Source organism: Macaca nemestrina, chromosome 6, assembly GCF_043159975.1.
Source record: "Macaca nemestrina isolate mMacNem1 chromosome 6, mMacNem.hap1, whole genome shotgun sequence".
Lineage (NCBI taxonomy): Eukaryota > Metazoa > Chordata > Mammalia > Primates > Cercopithecidae > Macaca > Macaca nemestrina.
In genome coordinates, this window is record NC_092130.1 from 85,677,130 (window position 1) to 85,699,045 (window position 21,916).

The 21,916-nt window shown below is 36.4% G+C and overlaps 2 protein-coding genes across 9 annotated transcripts in view; one reads left to right on the forward strand and one right to left on the reverse strand.

Moving 5' to 3' along the window:
* Positions 1–10,059, forward strand: part of LOC105491982 (spermatogenesis associated 9) — a 25,319-nt gene extending 15,260 nt beyond the window's left edge. For all 3 annotated transcript variants that reach the window (XM_071098690.1, XM_011758821.3, XM_011758820.3), the window contains 2 exons: positions 4,223–4,318; positions 9,573–10,059. In XM_071098690.1, coding sequence (XP_070954791.1) covers positions 4,223–4,318; positions 9,573–9,863 — 387 coding nt within the window. In that variant the 3' untranslated portion in view covers positions 9,864–10,059. The remainder of the gene's footprint in view (positions 1–4,222; positions 4,319–9,572) is intronic.
* On the reverse strand, positions 9,572–21,675 carry LOC105491983 (Rieske Fe-S domain containing). Of its 6 annotated transcripts, XM_071098694.1 has the most exons (6): positions 20,475–21,576; positions 16,235–16,433; positions 15,366–15,442; positions 14,307–14,482; positions 14,176–14,210; positions 9,572–12,472 (listed from the first exon to the last, which is right to left on the reverse strand). In XM_071098694.1, the coding sequence occupies exons 4-6, from the start codon at positions 14,479–14,481 to the stop codon at positions 12,206–12,208; spliced, it is 477 nt and encodes a 158-aa protein (XP_070954795.1). In that variant the 5' UTR covers position 14,482; positions 15,366–15,442; positions 16,235–16,433; positions 20,475–21,576; the 3' UTR covers positions 9,572–12,205. The 6 variants fall into 6 exon arrangements, with proteins under 6 accessions (XP_070954795.1, XP_070954793.1, XP_070954792.1 ...); XM_071098692.1 differs by lacking the exons at positions 15,366–15,442; positions 20,475–21,576 and adding an exon at positions 21,606–21,675; XM_071098691.1 differs by lacking the exon at positions 15,366–15,442 and having other exon boundaries at positions 20,475–21,553.
* Positions 21,676–21,916: the final 241 nt, after the last annotated feature.

Below are 21,916 nucleotides of genomic sequence, written 5' to 3' on the forward strand. Positions count from 1 at the left end.
TCTAAAGACTGCCACTTACTAAATTTCTCCTGTTTTTTATCTTAGCTTTTACGGTACACTATTCCTGCTCAAAGCAAGACAAAAATGAAACAGCATGGTTTATAATATGAAAAACATGTTTTTAAAGTGAGTCATAAAGTTGAAAAATGGCTACTTGCCAGTAATCACATATATTTTGGAGGAAATATATTTTCTTGTTACAGGAATAAAAAGTATTAAAAGCATTAAAATAATTTAAAATGACCTTTAAACAATATAAAGATTAATTATTCAGAAGCATAACATATATCAAGTACATAATTTATTTTGAAATTAATCAGCTTTAATTACTTTTAGGTGAAGGACAAAACCTGAGAAAGAAAGATGTAATAAAACGGAAAGAATAATTTCTCATGTAGATACCCGTATTAGTCCATTCTTGCACTTCTATAAAGAAATACCTGAGTCTGGGTAATTTATGAAGAAAAGAGGTTTAATTGGCTCATGGTTGTGTAGGCTGTACAGGAAGCATGGCAGCATCAGCTTCTGGGGAGGCCTCAGGGATTTGGTATTACATTTCAACAAGAGATTTAGTGGGAACACAGATCCAACCCATACAACACCACTTTTATTTTTATTGTATATGGCCTACCAATGATAGAACATGGACCTCCCACTATGAGTTCATATATTCACAAATTCAAGAACCTTTTCACCTGCTAGGAGGTATATTTGCTTTTCTTCCTCCTAGAGAGTCTGCTCTCTACTTGTATGTTTGTCTCCATGTAGCTAAAAGTAGGATTCAAAGGCATACTATCAATTTGATTCTTCTAGCAAGAGAGAAAAAGCAGCAGCTGCTTCATTTCCTGGAAACTCTTTCCAGAAGCCAGGAATTCTGGGAAATACTGCAGGTGACCTATGGAGGGAGGTGGCAGAAACTTTCCCTACCTATCTCTACATCTAGGAGTTAGTATGGCCCAAAGAGAAAGGAGGAAGAAAGAAAACAGCCTTTCCCCAACCCCCAGCTCCCCACCCCCCACTCTTAGCTACTAGGCTAGATCCTATTCGTGGTTTCCTTGTTCTGTAAATCACTTAAGAGGGAAGAAGGAAATTGCAGTGGGCAATTTTGTTCTGCATTCAGTAGTGGCAGCACTAAGCAAACACTGAGAATACTAGAACAGGATGTAGACATATTTTAATAATTTCATTTACAAAAATACCTTATGTACTTTGAACTTAACATAGAAAATATAGAAAACAAGAAAGAATTTAATTTCTCTGAACCTGTGTTCTTATTTCATAGGTTTGTTAGAGGATAAAATGAGACAATGCAAGGAAAGCCAGTAGAACAGAACCTAGCATGTAATGAGTGTTCTACAAATGTTAACTATACAAAGTAACATAACTAAATCATAACAGCAATTAAAATTTTGGTGCATTTCTGTCCAAACTTCTTCTATACAATGTTGTGTTTATTTTAATCATAAAAACATTGGACATAGAATTTTTAAGCTTTTATACTGAAGTATACAGAATAGTGCACAAATTAAGTGTATAGCTCCATAAATTTTCAGATTGAACACATCTATGAAAATCTTGGTAAGCAGCACTCAAGAAATCTTCTCATGCTGACTTATAGTCACTAACTCTCACTCTTGCTAGGATAATCGTTTCCTTTTTTTCCAAAAGCATAGATTAGTTTGGCTTGGTTTTACATGTTATATAAATGGAATCAATAATACTTGTACTTACTATTTTGAACCTTGATCTTTTTCTATTATTACTATTACTAACATTCCCTCTCTAATAAGGGACTAATAATGTCCCTTAATGCTACCCATGCACATTTTACTAAAAACGTTAAAAGCATTTTCTTATTTATCTTTACAGCAATTATTCTCAATTTGGAGATGAGAGAACCAAAGCTTAGAGGAAGAATTAATTTGTCCAAGATTTCATTACTCAAGAACTCTGGGACTAGAGATTAACTACATCTATTTACTCCAGAGTCCATCCTTGTAATGCAGTCCTTTACCACTCTTCATGAGCAGTAGGGTATCCCAAGGCAGCGTAGCTTGATGATCAGGTTAACAGCTTGGGCTCTGGAGTACCATTTCCAGTTTAAATCTCACTTTGCTACTTACCAGCTATATTACCAGGGGCAAGTTGCCTACCTTTCTTTTTTCTGCTTTCCAGTTGTGGAATGAGGATAATAATAATACCAACTTCATAGGATTGTTTTAAGAATTGTGAATACTTATAAAGTACATTGAACAGGACTTGGTAGACAGTACCATATAAATGTTCGTTCAGCAAAAGGTTATCATATGTTCTTCAGAAGTACCTTTTATTTATTTATTTTGAGATGGAGTTTCACTCTTGTTGCCCAGGCTGGAGTGCAATGGCATGATTTCAGCTCACTGCAACCTCTGCCTCCCAGGTTCGAGCGATTCTCCTGCCTCAGCCTCCCAAGTAGCTGGGATTACAGGCATGCGCCACCAGGCCCGGCTAATGTTTGTATTTTTAGTAGAGATGAGGTTTCACCATGTTGGTCAGACTGGTCTCAAACTCCTGACCTCAGGTGATCCACCTGCCTCGGTCTCCCAAAGGGCTGGGATTACAGGTGTGAGTCACTCTGCCCGGCCCAGAAGTACCTTTTAAAAGGCTGCATACTATTCACAATAGCCAACACATAGAATCAACCTACGTGTCCAACCACAGGTGAATGGATAAAGAAAATGTGGTTTACATATACAATTGAATACTATTCAGCCATCAAAAATAATTCTGTCATTTGTGATGGCAAGGATGAATCTGGAGATCACGTTAAATGAAATAAGCCAGACACAGAAAGACAAGTACCACATGATCTCACCCACACGTGAAATCTTAACAACAAAAAGTTGGTATCATAGAAGCAGAGAGGAGAACAGTGGTTACCCAGAGACTGGGTGGGGAAAGGGGAAAAGGGAAGGATGGTGAGAGGTTGTTAAATGGGTACAAAATTACAATTAGACAGCAAAAATAAATTCTGGTGTTCTACTGCACAGTAGGGTGACTATGGCTAATAATAAAATATTGTGTATTACAAAATAGCTAGAAGAGAGGATCTTTTAACATTCTCACCACAAAGAAATGATAAATGCACAATGTGATACAGATGCTAACTACCCTGACTGGATTATTATATAACATAGATTTCTATGGAAACATCAAATTGTGCTCCTTAAATATATACCATTACAATGTGTCAATTAAAAATACATAAAAAGTTTGAAAAAATAAAAAGATTGCATAATATTCCACTGAGTGGATATAACATAATTTTCCTAACTATTCTGGAATCATTGATTGTTTTGGTTTTTTCATTGTTATAACTCTTTCATGAACGCTGTCTAATGAACATTATGTGCATGTTTTTACCATGCATTTATATGATTTTATCAGCTACAGCCTGTACCTTTTGGAAGTTCATTGAAGCCATTGAGTTGCTTGGCTCATACTTCAGAGGAGCCTGGCTAACTGCCACTTCACTGCTGAGTGGAAAGGGAATGTTTTTCCTGAAGTCCTCATTTCATACCCTGCTCAAGGCAACAGAGGTGACCCATGAGACAGTATAAACTGAGTATGTTACGATGATATGTTTCAGGCCGGTACACCTACTGCCAGAAACTAGAAACACAGGAGAGCCAACTTCATTATTGGTGTTAAACTTCTCTGTGTTTCATGAGAGCCTGTTGCATATGAGCACAGAACATTTTCTGAAGCTTAATGATCATCTAAGGTTAATGCTGGCCTTCAGCAGTCTCATGATTAACATTTCCAAGCAGGTCATTAATCTCTAGGAAAAGCTTATTATTTTGATTGCTGTTTACCTGAGGTTGTGAATAATTAGTAAAGAATGATTACATGAATTTGAACAAAGGAAAGACTGTTTTTCTCATATGCACAGCAGCACCTCCTAGTGTGCACGGTTGGTAATTGTGAGAAGTTAGTCATTTAGATTGCAGAAATGCAAGATTTTTACAGATTTGTCACAGGTTTTGATTAGCACAAGAAAGTGTCTTCTTGTTAAAAAAGGAAAAGTAAACAATTTTCACAATGTGAAAAAGCCCAGATAGTCTAAAGTAGATGACTTTCTTTAGAAAAAAAAAAAAATCTCATTTTACAGTAACATTGTAAAATATGACATTGAAACATTCAAAATGTTTGTTTATTAAGAAAATCTTTTCTGTTTTTGCAGGTCAGAAAGGGTTCTTTGTTTGAAATCATCTCCTTTCCAGCAAAGACTGCTTTAACTAGCATAATATATGCTTCATATGCAGCACTAATTTATTTGGTAAGTTAAGAAAATTATTAGAATCTAGAAATAAATCTACTTATGTAATGTTAATAATACTGTGCAATAGTATAGTGTACAATATTTCATGTTGCCATTCACAGTCTCATTACACAAAACAATTTTTAAAATTTCCTTTTCTGATAAGCCAGGTCAATCTACCAAAAAACAGTTTGCTTAAATAACTAAAAAAAAATTTTTTATAAAGTTTATTATTACCACTTGCATATTTTGATCAAGAAATTTAGTTTTACTTTCATTTAGCTAGAGTTGTTTTGTTTCAGCCATTGTGCCATGGCTGGCTAAAGTTCAGTATTCTGTCATTTGGGGTCTCTCACTTTGGGGAACACAGGTACTAGTGTATTTTGGATTACAAATGCATGCATGAGAAAAATGTAAAAGATTTTTTATATTATAAGGGTTTTATTTTCTATTAATAGCCACTTAAAGAAACTATAACACACAAAAAGGAAAGTGTACAGCTTAATGAATTATCACAAAATCTATTAATCTTTATACTACCCAGGTCAAGAAACATTACCTTAATTCCAGGAGCCTCTTTCTTGCCTCCCACAATCACTTCCCTTTCCTATATAGGATATCACTATTTTGACTTGTAATACTACTGATAGTTTGACTGCTTGAATTCTATATAAATAAAGTCATATAGTACATATTCTTTTGTGTTTGTCTTTTGCCCAACACTGTTTTAAGATCATTCATTGCCTGTAGCAGTAGCTTGCTCATTTCACTGCTGTGCAGTGTTCAACTGATTGACTGTATCAACATTTATTTATCCATTCTACTCCTGATGGACATTTGGTTTATTTCCAGTTTTGGCTACTATGAATAAGGTTGCTATAAATATTCCTGTACATATCTTTTGGTGAAACTGCTAGGTCATAAGGTATGCATGTGCTGATACCTAGTAGATATTACCAAAGAGTTTTCTAAAGTGGTTTTTTAACAATTAACACAAATCTCAGATTTTATAAAAGTCCCAGTTGCTCTGCATCATTACTGACAGTATTGTCAATCTTTTGCATTTCAGCCATTTTTGTGGGAATGTAGTATTATCACATTGTGGTTTTAATTTGCATCTCCTTGATTATTAATGAGATTGAGTACCTCTGCATATATTAATTGGACATTTGGATATCCTCTTTGTAAATTTGTTAAAATCTCTTTTTTTTTTTTTTGAGACGGAGTCTTGCTCCGTCACCCAGGCTGGAGTGCAGTGGCCAGATCTCGGCTCACTGCAAGCTCTGTGTCCCAGGTTCACGCCATTCTCCTGCCTCAGCCTCCCGAGTAGCTGGGACTACAGGCACCTGCCACCACGCCCGGCTAGTTTTTTGTATTTTTTAGTAGAGATGGGGTTTCACCGTGTTACCCAGGATGGTCTCGATCTCCTGACCTCATGATCCGCCCGTCTCGGCCTCCCAAAGTGCTGGGATTACAGGTTTGAGCCACCGCGCCCGGCCCTCTTCTTGCTTTTCTATTGAGATACCTTTTTTTAAAAAAAATTTGATTTTTACTTTAAAAAACATATTCTAGGAGCCTTTTTTGATTACATATGGAGAAATTTATTCTTTGACTTGCCTTTTCATTCTTTTAGCAATGTCTTTTAAAGAAGAAATTCTTAGCCAGGCATGGTGGTGTGTGCCTATAATCCCTGCTACTTGGGAGGCTGATGGGGGAGGCTGAAGTAGGAGGATACCTTGAGCCCAGGAGTTTGAGACCAGCCTAGGCAAAATAGTGAGATCCAGTCTTAAAATAAATAAAAGCATATCATAATTTTAATGTCATCCAATTTATTAATCTTTTCCTTTATGTTAAGTGCTTTCTATGTCAAAGAGAATCTTGACTTACACCTAACATCATGAAAATATTCTCCTCTGTTATATTCTAGAAGCTTTATTAGTTTACCTCTCACCTTTAGATTTATACTCCATCTTGAACTAATATGAGGTAAGAGTCAAATTTTTCCCTATGAGTATCCAATTAATCTATTTTTTCTTTAAAAAAGCCCTTTTCCTATTGTCCTAGAATACTTTTTTTTTTTTTCCCATAAATCAAGTGTCCTTTATATGGGTCTGTTTATAGATTCTCTGTTCTATTCAGTTGGTCTATTTGTCTCTTCTTCCACCAGTTGAGCACTGTATTAATTACAGGACCTTTATAATATATCTTAATAACTGGGAGAATAAGTTCTCTTTCCAGTTCACGAACGTACTATTCCTTCTGTTTATTTTGGTCTTCTTTAATTTCTTTTAATAATTTTTCTGGTTTTTTTGTTAGCATTCTTACACATTTTTGTTAATATTTTATATCATATTAAAACATAAAAGAAGTCTCAATTAAGAGCCAAGCAGGTGTGTGCGTGTGTGTGTGTGTAAGTGGACTAGATCTAAAATATACAGGCAAGTACATAGGGTCAAGAATAGCTAAATACCCTTGAAAAAAGGTAGAACTTACTTTTAAATGTATTAATTCAGTTTTTACAAAACTAAATTTATCAACTATTTTGCCACTGTTTTAAATTTTCAAGAAGTATTCAATATCTTAAATGTGAAACTTATACAAAATTGGCATTCAACTAAGCTAGGATGCAAATACATTGCACAAAATGAACAGGATGACATGTCTATGGGGAAATAAAAACTAGACTAACACAAAAATTAGATTTCAGTTTCTCAAAGGCTGTTGAAATCATCTCACACAATTTGTCATGCCATGAACTTTGTAAGTAGGTAATAGAAACAAATCTGATAACTGGTCATATATGTATCTAAGGCCTGGGAGAGGTCAGGGTTAGAATTCTGGTTCTGAAAACAATATATATGTTAGATGTTAATGTCCTATGAGTGGAATCATGTCAAGAGAAAAGGGTGGTAAGTCAACAGAAATATGAAGAACAGCAATATTTAGGTAAGCTAAAAAAGAATCCATTTGGGACACAAGAAGCAACAATCAGAAAGGCAGAAAGAAAATCAGGAGAAATAGTGCCAAGGAAATAGAGACTCAGGATGTTGTCAGTAGTTAAGTGTCAAATACAAGCAGAAAAGTCAAGTAAAATGAAGATTTGAAGTGTCCATTAGATACAGTAGTAAAGATGTCGAGGTTAACCATCTCGAAAATTATTTCAGCGGCATAACTGGATAACGAAGACAGAAAGAAGCAGGTTTCAGAGTGACAGAAGGTAATAACATGGAAACAGAATCTGGTTTAACTAAGAAGAGAGAGTGTGTAGCAGTCAATAGAGAAGCAGATTTTCAGAGATTTTTAGTTTTTAAATTTTAGGATGGAAGATACTCAAGCATGTTATAGATTGCAGGGGAAGAGCCAGTCAAGAGTAAAGAGGCTGAAGAGACAAGGAATAATTGACAGAGAAGATGGTAGGATGTAGGTTAAAAACAAATATAGAAGGATATTGACCTTGATCAAGACCGTTCATTTTCTGAGACTGGGAAAAAGGTGGTTAGAATGTGCACAGATAGAATTTTTTGTTGGTGAGGGAAGAGAGAATGTTTCAAATAGGACAGAACTTTCCAATCCTTTTCACAACATGACATTCATAGAAAATGATCATATTTGGGATAAATGGATGAGGCTGTTTACAGCTAACGGTCATGACTTTAAAGGTTTCTAGCGCCGGGTTTGGATACATAAAAGTGCAAGTAACAAAGGATATGTGAATGACAGTACCTTAATCAATAAAAACACTTAAATATCTTAATTAGAAGTTAGGAGTTAGGCAATTCCCAGGTTTGTACAGTTAGGTCCAAAATATTATCAAAGCCCAGGTCTGAATGTCTGTGCTTCCCCCAAATTCTTACGTTAAAATCTAACCCCAAGGTGGTGATATTAGCAGGTGGAGCCTTGGGGAGGTGATTAGGTAATGAGAACAGAGTCCTCAGGAATGGAATTAGTGCCCTTAGAAATGAGGCCTGAGGGAGCTGCCTTGTCCCTTCCACCATATGAGGACATAGACAGAAAACCAGCCCTCACCAGACACTGAATCTGCCAGTGCCTTGATCTCGGACTTCCCACTCTGCAGAACTGGGAGAAATAAATTTCTATTGTAAGCTACTCAGTTCATGGTATTTTGTTACAGCAGCCCTAAAAGCCTAAGACAACGGGGTCTTTCCCTCTTTTTCTTCTAAAAACTTGTTTTCAGTCCTTAGGTTTGTTGCCTCATGATCAAGCATCACATCAGTGTTCAAAGCAGGAAGAGAGAGATAGAGAGAAAAGACAGTCTATACAGGAGGAAAAACTTTTCCAAAAATCTTTTCTGAGTTCCTTCCCAGCAGACATATCATTTTATTTCATTAGCTACAAGATAGCTAATGAACCAACTGAAGGGAAGTGAGGAAAAGTGTCTGTGTTCCTCAATTCTATAGTGAGAGGCAGGCAAGGAGGAGGAGGCAGGAGGCAGGAGGGCAAGAGGAAGTTGAGGCTGTTCAAGCTTGAGGACCTCAATCCTTTGGCTGTTACCTCTAATTTAGGAAATCTTGTATGTGTTTATAATCTTTTATATTATCTTGAGGCATTTTTTTTGTTAAAATAAACTGGTTTAAGTCTTCTCATATTTCATAAATTTTCTGTTCTCATTGCTTGCCTTAAATACTTAGCATCATCATCTTCATCATTAGTAAACTTACAGAATAAGTTTAATTAATGCAGTCCTTAGTGATTCTGAATTTTTGAAGTTATTTTTCTCTGTTTTATTTTTGACACTCCTCTCCTTAAAGTACTGAGTGGCAGTTTTGGAGGGGATAGTGATCACATATTTGCTCAGAAACCGTTGATAGTCGCTTACTAAATTCTTACTGATATGTTGATGTCCTTTCATTGTACATGTAAGTATAAGCAAAGTCTAGGGGGAAGAAAATTAAAACAAAAGAACTACTTTGAGAAAACCATGTTTGAGGACAAATTCCATCTCTCAGAAAATGTTTCATGTAATTACATCAAGAGAATAAAGATGCAAAACATCTAATGAATTGGGGGAAAAGATGTAAAACATATTCATGGAAGCATACTAGGTTTTAAATTGCTCTCTAGATTGTATTATTTAGAACAGTCTCGCAATGCTTATTATATTATGTGCCTGCAGGTCCTGAAAAGAAGTGTTTTTTATTAGATTATGTAGATTAAATGACTTTATTTATGTGAAACACTATATTGTATGTTTTATTCTGTGGTTAGTAGCTTAAAAAGAAACTTTACTTTTCAAACTATTTTTATTGTATAGGCGGTCTGTGCTAATGCTGTGCTGGAGAAGATAAAGAACATCTTCCAGGAAGAAGAATCCATAAGGCAAAACAGAGAGGAGAGGGAAAATTGTAGAAAAGCCTTTTCTGAGCCTGTGCTTTCAGAGCCTATGTTTGCTGAAGGTGAAATCAAAGCAAAACCTTACAGGTCACTGCCGGAGAAGCCAGACATTTCAGATTACCCCAAGCTTCTTACTAATAAGCAGAGTAATAAGATCCAAGTTTTACATTCTGTGTTTGACCAATCAGCTGAAATGAATGAGCAAATCTGAATACAGATATCACTGAACAGAACCTAAGAGTTATCTATTTAATGGCACATTTCATCTGACAAAACTCAAGAGTCTAGTTTACATATTCTGAATTGCTCTGCTTTCTTAAAAAAAAGAGAAGGGGGCTACTATTAAAATGTCATTTTCTAGTATTTACATGATAGAGTAAATAAAATGAATATTGATGTGGAATATAGGTACTGACTATATACTTTTAATGAACAAGAAAATCCATCCTTTGGTGGGTGAGACTTTACACTGTGGTTTATAATATAAGCATATTTATAATACATTAATATTTTTATTAAAGACTTGTTTTGAGAGTCTAATTCTTTACTTTGGAGGAAAAAAAAGCCCTATCAAGATGCTGCATATCAAATTAAAAGGATAATTATTTTTTATATGCAGACTGGAGAGTTTGAGTCTGCCTATTATTATTTTGTAAATCACTTGTAAAGTTATGAAGGATTTGCAATTCACAGATGTCATAAATTTATAAAACAAAATATTTACAAATGTGATGAGAAGATTTCTGTACATGAAGACAGTACATGATATGATATTTTTTATTTCTACAATTAGAGATATAAATTTAGAATGAAAAATCAAGTGCACACTACTCATTATTCCCAGTGGCTCTTACGAGAAAGTATTTCTGTAATTATTCCTGCAAACCAGGGCTACAGATTTTGCCTGAATAAAGTACTTTGATTTTCTTCTATACATTTTGTATTCTGGACACGTGTTAAGACCTGACTGGGCATTGAAGGATTATCACATGATAGAACAGACCGGGATGTACCTTCCTGAGAGATAGTATATGTTCTGTACGTAGTGAGTAGTTGCTGCCACAAACAGTATCTATAAAAAGCACAAGTCTGGTTCGTTGGTTGTCTGAGAAATGAGGACCAAGTGCTACTCATGCTATCCATACTCCAACAGAAAAGGAAGTGTAATAATATGTAGCAAAGGTCCCTGTAAGCAGAGTCTTTACTATATAGACCTTATTCATTTACTATTTTTATAATAACCAAGGGAAAGAGTCCAGGTCAGCTCCTTAGAATGTTAAGTATTAGATTTAGATTCTTAATGTAATTCTCCTCCTCTAAACGTATTACTGTGCTTTGCAACTAGGTTCCAATCTTGACAAAAAGTTCTTCTCACTCTGAATACATCATCTACTCATTTTGGCTATTTCTGGTCCCACATAGTGGTGATTTATGCATGAGCACTGACGATGCAAAAATCACCACTATGTGCTGCTGATTTTTGCATGGTGGGTGTCTGGGGTGTTATTTTAAATACATTACAGCTAGTATGGTATGAGCACCAGGCAAGTGAACAGTACTGACCATAAATAACTGACATGATAAAACCAGGGTGAACCAACTGAACATCAACCTTGCCTGGGAACTCCAAGGAACAAAACCCTAGATCTCCTCTCTATAACATTTATAGGAGACACTTAGTTGTGCATATATTCACATAAAGTTCTAAAAAATTTTTAAAAACCTTTATTTGAAAATTTCATATAGGCATTCGAAGTACACTGGCTCACTGAATAGACTTTACATCTCTCATGGCTGGGCAGCAGCTGGGTCTGGCTTCCTTACTTCAAGATCTGCCTTGATCATAGAGAAACTAAGCCAAGGTTTATTTGGTTTTGATGTCTAGCACAGTGGTTAAGTTTCTTATTTTCAAGTTCAGCAGGTAAACTTATCTCATTTTTGGAGGTATTTTTAAAGTATAAAAAGTCTGCTATGTTATTTGGGAAAGTTGTACAGTTCAGATGTGAACATTTCAATGTATTTAAACTTTACCTAAAAATGTAAAAATAACAATCAAATAGGAGAGGTAGGGAATCCATAGAGATATAAATAAAACAAGAATGGAAGAATGCTGATAACTGTTAAAGCTGACTGATGGAAGTTCATTATATAGTCTACTTTGTATATATTAAAACTTTTTCAGAATTAAATCTGCTACATCAAACAGGGATTTTTTCCTATTTTAAAAATTAAATTAAAAAAATTTTCTTACTAAACCTTAATTTTTACCTATTATTTGTTTACTCCAAATTTATTTTCATCCTTCTTAAACAGAACATCCCAAACCTATAACCTTCAGGTTCTAATTAATCCAGAAGATTAGATAAAATGTATTCTATTGATCCTGATAATCCTTATATCATACTAAGTATGTGTGCTCTTAAACCTCTCAAATTTATATGAGTTTTAAATAGTTGTGCCTATGTTGAAAAATTTCATCACCTTTAAAACTGAAGCAGTTATTCTAAAAATGTTTTCAAGCATACACAATATTTTTCATTTCTATTTTTTTTTTTATCTAGAAGAACTCTTAATTACTTTGAAGTCTCCAGTGGCATAAAAATCAGAGTCACACTTAAAAGGTTCACTAGAAAGAGTCACATAAATATTCCCATTGTCTACTGTCACTGTGTGAATCCTTTGCTTTACTCCTTTGGAGCACCACTTGGGTTTTGCTGATGGATCTTTAGGGTTTATAGACTGGTACAGACCTTCTCCTGTTGCCAAAGTAATTTTGTATTTATGCCAGGGGCAAACTATACACGGTCGTCCATCAAAATCCTGGGGAAGAGAATAACTCATTTAATATTCTGACATGTCACATGTTCTTGATACACCATAGACTCTGAAGAGAATCTGCTGCAGAAGAACCAGGTTAAAAAACAGGTTAGCTTTTCTTTTTTCCTCCTATTTACAAATTATACAGCATAAAGCAGATCCTAATCTGAGAAGAGTCATCAAGCTCTTTTACAGTTGATCAGAAAGCCAGTTAGAGCTCTATCAGAAGACTGACATGCTCAGGCAACTAAAACATGTGACTGCAGCTGTGCGATTATCTATTAGATGTCAATGTCACCTCCTTGACAGAAATGGGGCAAGGACTTCAAGTGCTTCTATAGGAATTTTCACTAGCTTCTGGAATTTTCACTAGCTTCTAGAATTATAAGGTTCGGATATAAATTCAAAAGGAGTTACTAAAGGCATGAGTGCATATGACAATAGAAGAGCAATCTGTGATCCAAAGTAGTTAATTCTCAACTTTTTAACTGTCTTGGTGAAGTGCTTCTCAAACACAGGAAGCACCTGGATCTTGTTTCAATGTATGTCTCTCTGTTTAAATGTAGTACGTCTAAGGGGTTGGGGTGACAAGATTCTGCATGTCTAAAAAGCTCCCATGTGACACCAAAGTTGCTGGTCTATGGACAACAGTTTGAGGAGCAAGGTCTTCAAGCTCTCATTATGGACTGAAACTAGGGAAAATTCTATGAAACTATTATCAGCTCACAAATGTAAGTGGGTGCTTTCATTTTTCCCCTCTATATCCAAAAGTGCAGGAATACTGATTTGTACTTTCATTTGGTGACTGATTTGTACTGTCAGCAAAGATTCACATTTTCATAATTTACATTACATAAAACTGTCAGCAAAGATTCACATATGTGGTTTTGAACAATGGGAAAAAATAGAAAAAATAAACACACATATGTTCTTTAACATGAGGACAGGTGTGTACACTCATCAAGTGTAGAGAAAGTGGAATGCTAAGTTCAAGCTTGTACTTTGCATCAGTTAGAGAGAGAGAGAGAGACCAATTTAATGAAGAAAGAAGAAATTTAGGTGACTACTTTTGGAATCCAAGGAAGCAAAGACAACTTCTTCCTCAGTTAAGACTACCGTGTGGTTTATTTCTTTAAAAATATATTTATACTGTATATTTTTGTTATAAAAGTAATATATACTCATTGTAAAAAATTCAAATTATGCAGAGTGTATAAAGTAAAAAGTGAATATTCTTTTTGATGAAAAAAATGAGATCTCATAAGACTATTATCTTATGACTTGCTTTTTTCAGTCACAAATACATTATTCACATCTCTCCATACTCATATAGATCTGCCTCATTAATTTAATGATTGCAAGGTACAGTTATTCCACAGCATGGCTGTATCATAATTTATTTAACCAGTTTCCTATTGTTAAAACATTATAATGAATAATTGCCTTCAATTCATTATAATAAATAATGCTACAATGAATCATTCCTATACAAATACTTAAACATCTGTGCAATTATGGCCATAGAATAGATATAGAGTATAATTGCTAGGTCAAAAGATATGCATATTTCTCATATTTATCTTATGAATTCCAAGAATACTTGAAATTATACTCAAAGCATTAAAATATAGTTCAAACCAACTATAAATTAGTTTTGAATATATGTATATGCTGAATTTGCTGAAAATAAATTTAATTTTACATACCTCTATGTCTCCCAAATGTAAAGGTCCTCCTGAGTCTGAAAAGGAATCGGATATTACCTGCAGTCACTAAAAAACTGAAATTTTGATAGTTTTATGGTTTAAAGTTTTACAAATGAAAAATAAAATCTTACGGTAACAGCGAATATCCATAGCATGATATTCTCCCTTGTGGTAGAAAATGACCACTTCTCTATCATGGACAACAGCTGTCATTCTTTCAGATTTTTTAATGTCATCTTCTCTGCCCACACAGACAGAAGAATATTCCCTCTTTTCAGGATCTTGTGCAGAGCCATCAAGATTCATGCTAGTTGAACGTAAAGAAGGAAAGTTACAAGAAGTATTCACTAATTTGGTTCCAACTTAATGGAGATAACCATAAGAATGAATAGTTTGGACTTTTCAAGATTAATGGAGGCACTTTCTGTAGCTACATAAAACATTTATAAATACTGGATTATTATTATTATTATTAGTAGTAGTAGTAGTAGTAGTAGTATTTTGAGACAGAGTCTCACTCTGTCACCCAGGCTGGAGTGCAGTGGCATGATCTCGGCTCACTGTAACCTCCGCCTCCCAGGTTCAAGGAATTCTCCTGCCTTGGCCTCCTGAGTAGCTGTGATTACAGGAGCCCACCACCATACCTGGCTAATTTTTATATTTTTAGTAGAGACAGGGTTTTGCTGTGTTGGCCTGGCTGGTCTCAAACTCCTGACCTCAAGTAATCCACCCACCTCAACCTCCCAAAGTGCTGGGATTACAGGCATGAGCCACTGCGCCCAGCCATACATACTGGATTATATTAAGTAGACAGTCATTACTTTGTGTTAGAGACTCTTAAAGACTGCCAAAATTAGGGAGGATTCCTCACTTTGAGGCTAGAGTTATATTAGATTCATTTTGAGGTCAAGAAGGAAATTTCAGAACTTGTAAAACATAGAAATTTAAGTTTCACTATCCCTTTATTTCCTATTAAATTTAACACTAAACAACATTCAGTTATTATCTGCATTGTTCTCAGCCTTCTGCTAAAGGCAGGATTCTTTGATTGTCTGAATAATCTTCAGCCTCTTGGCTAAGGTGGTCCACCTGGTTTTGCCTAGAGTACACAGTTGGCTCTTACAGGCACAACCAGATAGCTATTACAGCAAGAGAAGATGGGTATGAATGAAAACTTTTCATTTTCTTACCTCAGATAAAAACTGGTCACTGAGATGACAGCTGAGCTGAAACGCCCAAAATGCAAATGAACTAGACATGCCAACAGCTGGGGGAAGAGAATTCCATACTGAAGGAATAGCAAATACAAAAGCCTAAAGGAAAGAAAAGGCTTGGTGGATGTGTTCCAGAAGACTGGAACATCATGTGCAAGATTGGTAAATAGGCAGGAGCCAGGTTGTGCAGTGCTGTGTACAGATTTTACTCTAAGGGCAAAGGAAAGCCACTAAAGAGTATAAAGCAGGAAAGTGTGACTTGATTTCTTTTTGAAAGAATGCCCCGGCTCTATGGAGAATGCATTATAGCAAAACAACAATGGATGCACAGAAATCAGAAAGCTAGGGGTCCATGAAAAAGATGGTGGTTTGCCCCAGGGGGTTGACACTGTAGGGGAGAAAAAGTAATAGTAACAGTAGCAGCAGTAGCTACAATTATATTGTGTTAACTATGTGCCAGGCACTATTCTAAGGCTACATTTATTTATTAACTCCTTTAATCCTCCATGATACTAAAAAGGTATCATTATTTTAATTTTATAGTACAGAGAAGTTGGGTTGATGCTACAGAAAAATAAATAAAGATGACTCCCAAGTTTTAGGTTTGTGCAGCTAGGTGAACTGTAGTGCGAAAGACTGTGATGAGAAAGGCCAAGAAATCAATGGTATTTTTGCAGGATGGAAAATCAAAAGCTATATACATTTTGCACATATTGAGTTTAAGGTATCGCAGAGACATCCAAGTAGAGATATCAAGTCAGCAACCAGATATAAGAGACTAAAGTTGAGAATATCTAGAGAGAAAAATTGGGGAGTTTCCAGGTTATAGAATTCTATGGACTCACTTGGAGAGGAAGTGTATGTAAGGAAGAAAGAAGGTCTAAGACAATTCCTGAAGCACTTCAACATTTAGGGGTCAGGTGGAAGAGAGGCTGTAGAGACGCAAGACCAGTAGAGTATCCAAACTATTGCTAATCAAATGAAATTCATTCACAGCTTTCTTCTCTATCTTATATTCTCCTTGAATTGCAAATAGGTGGTAACCTAGAAAAAAAAGGCAGGCAATGAGGCCAAATAAATTCCAATGCTGGTCACGTCTGTGTACTAAACAATAAATAATACATGAAGAAAACTCGAGGATCCTAGGAAACTGTCCTGACACTATGGTTGTTCTATAAAGAGTTGGGCCTACCCTGTACCCTTTTCTCTTTGTAAGTTCATTTACTCCCTATACATCCACCCTCCTAGAAATCAAATACTAATTAGTATCCAAGTAAGAGCTTATATTCAGAATATAACCATTACTACTATCTTTTCCCTGTATTTCTAAAGTTTATCTCCTAGTCTACTCTTTAGTATCCTTTTGGCCAAATATAGAAATTAAAAGGTGGGAAAAAAATCAAGACTAAGAAATATCTCAATATTATTTTTAGGAACAGGCTTAAGGGTTATAGGTTTGATCCTGTCCTTGCATCAAAATAATGACTCAGGACAGTGGCTCACACCTGTAATTCCAGCACTTTCAGGGTGGGAAGATCACTTACCAGGAGTTCAAGACCAGCCTAGGCAACATACCGAGACCCAGCTCTACATAAAAATGTTTTTTAAAAATTACCCAGGTGGGTTGGTACTTGCCTGTAGGGTTGACTGCTTAGGAGGCCCAGGGAGGAGGATCACTTGAGGCCAGGAGTTTGAGGCTTCAGTGAGCTATGATCATACCACTGTACTCCAGTCTAGGCAACAGAGTGAGACCCTGTCTCTAAAAATATTTTTTTAAGAAAGAAGTTTGCTGTGAAATGCTCAAGATATTAAACACACACTTATCTACAAATATTTAACAAAATTACAAACCAGGTGTCAACTTCAAATAAATATTCTAACTTTAGGAAGATACTTCATCATCCATGCTTTTTTCAAATATAGTAATATTGTAGTATTTCACAGGAAGTTAAATAATATAATGTACCTTTCCTTGATCAACAGGAATCTGCATTTTAATTCCACTCAAGTCTTAGGTTACGTAAAAACACATATATCCAACTTCTTTTTCTTTTTCTTTTCTTTTTTTTTTTTTTTTTTGAGACAGTCTCACTCTGTAGCCCAGGCTGGAGTGCAGTGGCTCAATCTCAGCTCACTGCAAGCTCCACCTCCTGGGTTCACGCCATTCTCCTGCCTCAGCCTCCCAAGTAGCTGGGACTACAGGTGCCCGCCACCACGTCCAGCTAATTTTTTGTATTTTTAGTAGAGACGGGGGTTTCACCGTGTTAGCCAGGATGGTCTCGATCTCCTGACCTCGTGATCCGCCCGCCTCGGCCTCCCAATGTGCTGGGATTACAGGTATGAGCCACCGCACCTGGCCCTATCCAACTTCTTTAAAGAAGGCATTTGTACCTCAGTGTACCTAGCTTAGAATGGTTACACACTATGGGCCAGTCCCTTCCCCAAAAAAGAGAAAATGTTTTCATGGAAGTGCCAAGTGACTTTAGGCCTTCTGCAGAGAATTTTTCCTGATGGCTTCTCTAAATATTTATTTAAGCCTGTATAACTCATTGGAAGTTTTAAAATGTTAGCAGAAAAAGAGCATGGTTCATTTAAAAAGTAAGTTTATAAAACAAAAATTATTAAGAGTAAAATCTCTAAGTTAGTGTGTTAGGAGTGAGCTTTAGAAAAAGAGAATTTATAGGTCACTATTTTGAGAGAAATAGTTCTGAGCCATGTGGAAGACAAATATCAGATATCATTGTAAGTCTAGGCTCCAAAATTGAGGTGTAGATAGAGAGGTATGTGTGTGCATGTTTGTGCATGTGTGCATGTGTGTTGATGGGGAGAGGCAGGGGCTTTGAATTCAATGTATAAAGGAAGGCATCACACATATCAAGCTTAGAAAATTATAGGGATGTCAAATTTACACTCTGAAGTTTGCATTTTTAATTCTTGCTCTAACCAATTTTTTTTTAAATGGGGGGATACAAAATACATATGCTGTTTTTAAAAATTATCTCACAATAAAAAAGAAAAATTTATTATTTTAAAGCAAAGGCAAAGAGGACCAGGGCCATGATTTTCTGGGTTAGCTATGGCTGACAGGAGGCAGGAATACTATCTCTGAATGGTCATCTGGTTTTATTTGATTTGGGCAGGTACTCAAAAGAACATAAATTGCTCAGGTGGCAGTATTTACCTTCAGAGTTGGGCATGCAGCCTTCATCACATTTTGTGACAGAACAGAGGCATAATAATAAGAAAAATGGGAACAGACAAAGGAATGAACTGAAAGAAGGGGAAACAGGCTAAAGAAAAAGAAAAGAAAGAAATGTGGAATTTGCAATACATATAACTGACAAAGGCTTGAGATTCAGAATATATGAATAACTCCTATAGGCCAGTAAAAAAAATAACAAATAATCATAGAAAAATGGGCAAGACATGAACAAACATTTCACAAATAAAGAAATCTGAATGGCCAATATATGTAAAGACATTCAACCTCATTAGCAGGAAAACGCAAAGGAAATGCAAAGCAAAGTCATTAATGTGATACTATTTTCTATCCACCAGGCTGACAAAAAATTATACCAAGTATTGGTGAAAATACGGAACTGCTAGTGATAACATAAATTTGTGCTACCACAGTTTGGCATTACCTAGTAAAGTTAAACATAATAATAATAATCCCACTTTGGGTATATGCCACAGAAATGCACACAGATATACCAGGAAACATACACAAGAATAGTTACAACAGCAAAAAACAAAAACAACACAAAACCCATCAACAGTAGAAAGGAATGTGTGTATGTTCAATGGAATGCTGTACAGCAGTGAAAAATGTATCTCTACATCAAGTTGGATTAATTTCAGAAAACATAATTGCAAGTGAAAAATTTAAAAAGTCAGAGGATGTTTCCATTTTTATCACAAAAGTGGCAAAACCAAACAGTATATTATTCATGGATATATGTACTATAGGGTAAATATATAAAGAAAAGCAAGGAGATAAATATTTCTTAAATGTTTAAAAATACTTATTTCTTATATTTAAAATTACTCTTTTCAAGACTTAAGTTGTATCCTAATTTATATTTATGTAGCAAATGACCCCAAACCCAAGAAAAATGGAATAAAATTGCCCTTTCTATCCTCAGAGAATGTGCCTGTGCATAGATCATGAATGAACTATTTTGAGACTTTTGTACAGCTAATTTCAAAACGTGGCACCAAAGGAGGAATGAATAGTTCTTTTTTTTTCCTTCCAGGCAAAAAATAGAAAAGTACTATCAAAAAGTAATGAAATACAAGAGATGTAGTATAATATCAAAAGTTAATTATGTTTTCCCAACTCCCAAATAAATGAGAACCAAATACAGGCCTTTCTCAAATTTGAGTCACTACAAACTTACAGTCTTTGCAAGGTTTGCCTCCAACCCGAAAAACTGGTGAACTTTGAAGGGGCTGATAAAAAAGGAGCAGAGAAGACTGGGGCTAAACGATAAAGGCTTCAGAGAACTATGATTACGGCCTTGCATTTTGCTTAGAAAGTATTATTTTATATGTCAAATAATAGTTTCCTCTATGTATCTTAAATGGTACCATTTGTAATATCTGATGACTTTTTACATTTAACACCCATATTATTCTTACTATTGTGAATATCATGAACCATTCAGACAACAGGAAAAGCCCATGTGTTCACCTTAATTATCGTTATTTTGATGAACTATTCATAAACTCCCAATGTATTTCGATTTTAAGTCTACTTTAAGATAGTGGAATCTTAACCGAATGAAACAGAAAATTAAAGGACTCATCCAGTTTGGGGGCTAGATGAAAACTTCCCCCTGAAAAATTTAGTTGTTGTGTTCCATGTTCTCATCGAGAAAAATTTTTGGCCTGTCCCTAAAATTGGTTTCTAAAGGTGCTAACTCCATATAAAATTACAAATCAGCTGAATGGATACTCGGTCACTATTAGATCCCTTTCCGACACAGGAAATAAATTCAAGTTGAATTTTTAAAAATATTTAGTGTAACTCAAATTTCCACAAGACGCTGGAGATAAAAGAGACACGAAGTGAAACGTACTTACTTGTCACTCCTCTTGAGCCATGACTAAGGTGCTTTTACTAAGTCTGGAAACTTTGCCTACACGTTATCAGAATGCTTATCTCAAGTTTGACACCCTTGCTTTTAGGTGCAGGGAAGAAAAATGTCTTAGTAGTTTCTGAATGGCAGAATAATAATGGCTAAAACTAGCTGTCCTTCAGTAAATGCTTACTGCTTGGACCCTTTGAATATAATAGTTCATCAGTCTTCACAAAACCACCAAGGGGTAGGCATTAGTTTTATTCAGGTAGCACCCACTTTTTTTATAAAAACATGGGGCTTGCAAGTAAACTACCCTGAAGACACAAAAACCTTTTAGCAAAGCAAAATTTTAGCAAAGCAAAAAAAATGGTGATATATATAGTACTGATATTTATATATGTCACCAAAGATGTGATCACGAGTGAGCTAGACCTGGGTTTGCATCCCAGTTCTGCGTGATTTGGGGCAAGTTGCTTAATTTCGCTGTGCTGCAGTTCTTTTACTGTAAGAAGGGCCCGCAACATCAGGGTGCACATAGGGTAAAGCACATAAATGCTTTAACACACGTCAAATGTTTAGAGCAGGCCTAACGCAGAAAAAACTCAAAGCGCGTTAGCTGGCACCTCTAAGGTCCATCCAGCTCCGGCAGTTATCCTGCCTAACTTCAAGCTGTGTTTAACATTTCGGTAAAGACGGCCTGCAGTTCGGAGACTGCACGTGGCTGTCCAGGTGCTGTAAATTCTCCACTACAGACTCCAGGAGAGAGTATCTCCAGGACGGCCGGGGCTGCGGTAGCCTGGAGCAGCTTCTATACTTTAGAGCGCACGAATGCCATGAAAGCTTGTTAGAACGACCCGCATACCCCCCTGAGGTGGCAGGTCTCAGGTGTAGCCCAAGTTTCAAGGTGAACAAGCTCAGTGGGTCTCCTGTGCCTGGGCGGAAGCCTGCCCTGGCGGGTTAACAGTTAACGCTGAACCGAAACCCAGGAGGCCTCAGGCCTCGCAGCGGCCCGGAGCAAAGGCCACAGGCCAGCAACCCCGCCACAGCCGGAATGCCGAGTCCACGCCCGCGGCCCAGCCGGAAGCAGCTGGTCCCGCGAGCCCGCCCCCTGCGCGGCGAGAACAGAACTTACTGTCCCCGAGTCCTCGCTCCGCCTCCGCGTGACGCTACTGCGCGAGCCAGAGCTCCAGACTCGCGCGGCGCCTCGACGGGGCGGGGCAAGGTCACCACGTGAACGGAGAAGGCCCGCCTCCAGGACCGCCTCTATGGCATTGCCGGCAGATGACCCTGACCCTGGTTGATAGAGATCGCTGGCCAACAGCGCCTAGCCAGGACCTTCAAACGGGCAGGCCTACTCGTGTGCTTGACAAACGTGGATAGCATCAGTTTACTTTTTAGATGTTTGTTGGTCTCATTACATTTATTCAAATTTTAGATGCGCCC

What these genes read in the sequence shown, in the direction of transcription:
- LOC105491983 (XM_071098692.1), bottom strand. Translation starts at nt 14,481, where the DNA reads ATGAATCTTGATGGCTCTGCACAAGATCCTGAAAAGAGGGAATATTCT. An exon ending in TATGGATATTCGCTGTTACC is followed by an intron (nt 14,211 to 14,306) that starts GTAAGATTTTAT and finishes ATTCCTTTTCAG; the next exon opens with ACTCAGGAGGACCTTTACAT. An exon ending in TACATTTGGGAGACATAGAG is followed by an intron (nt 12,473 to 14,175) that starts GTATGTAAAATT and finishes TCTCTTCCCCAG; the next exon opens with GATTTTGATGGACGACCGTG.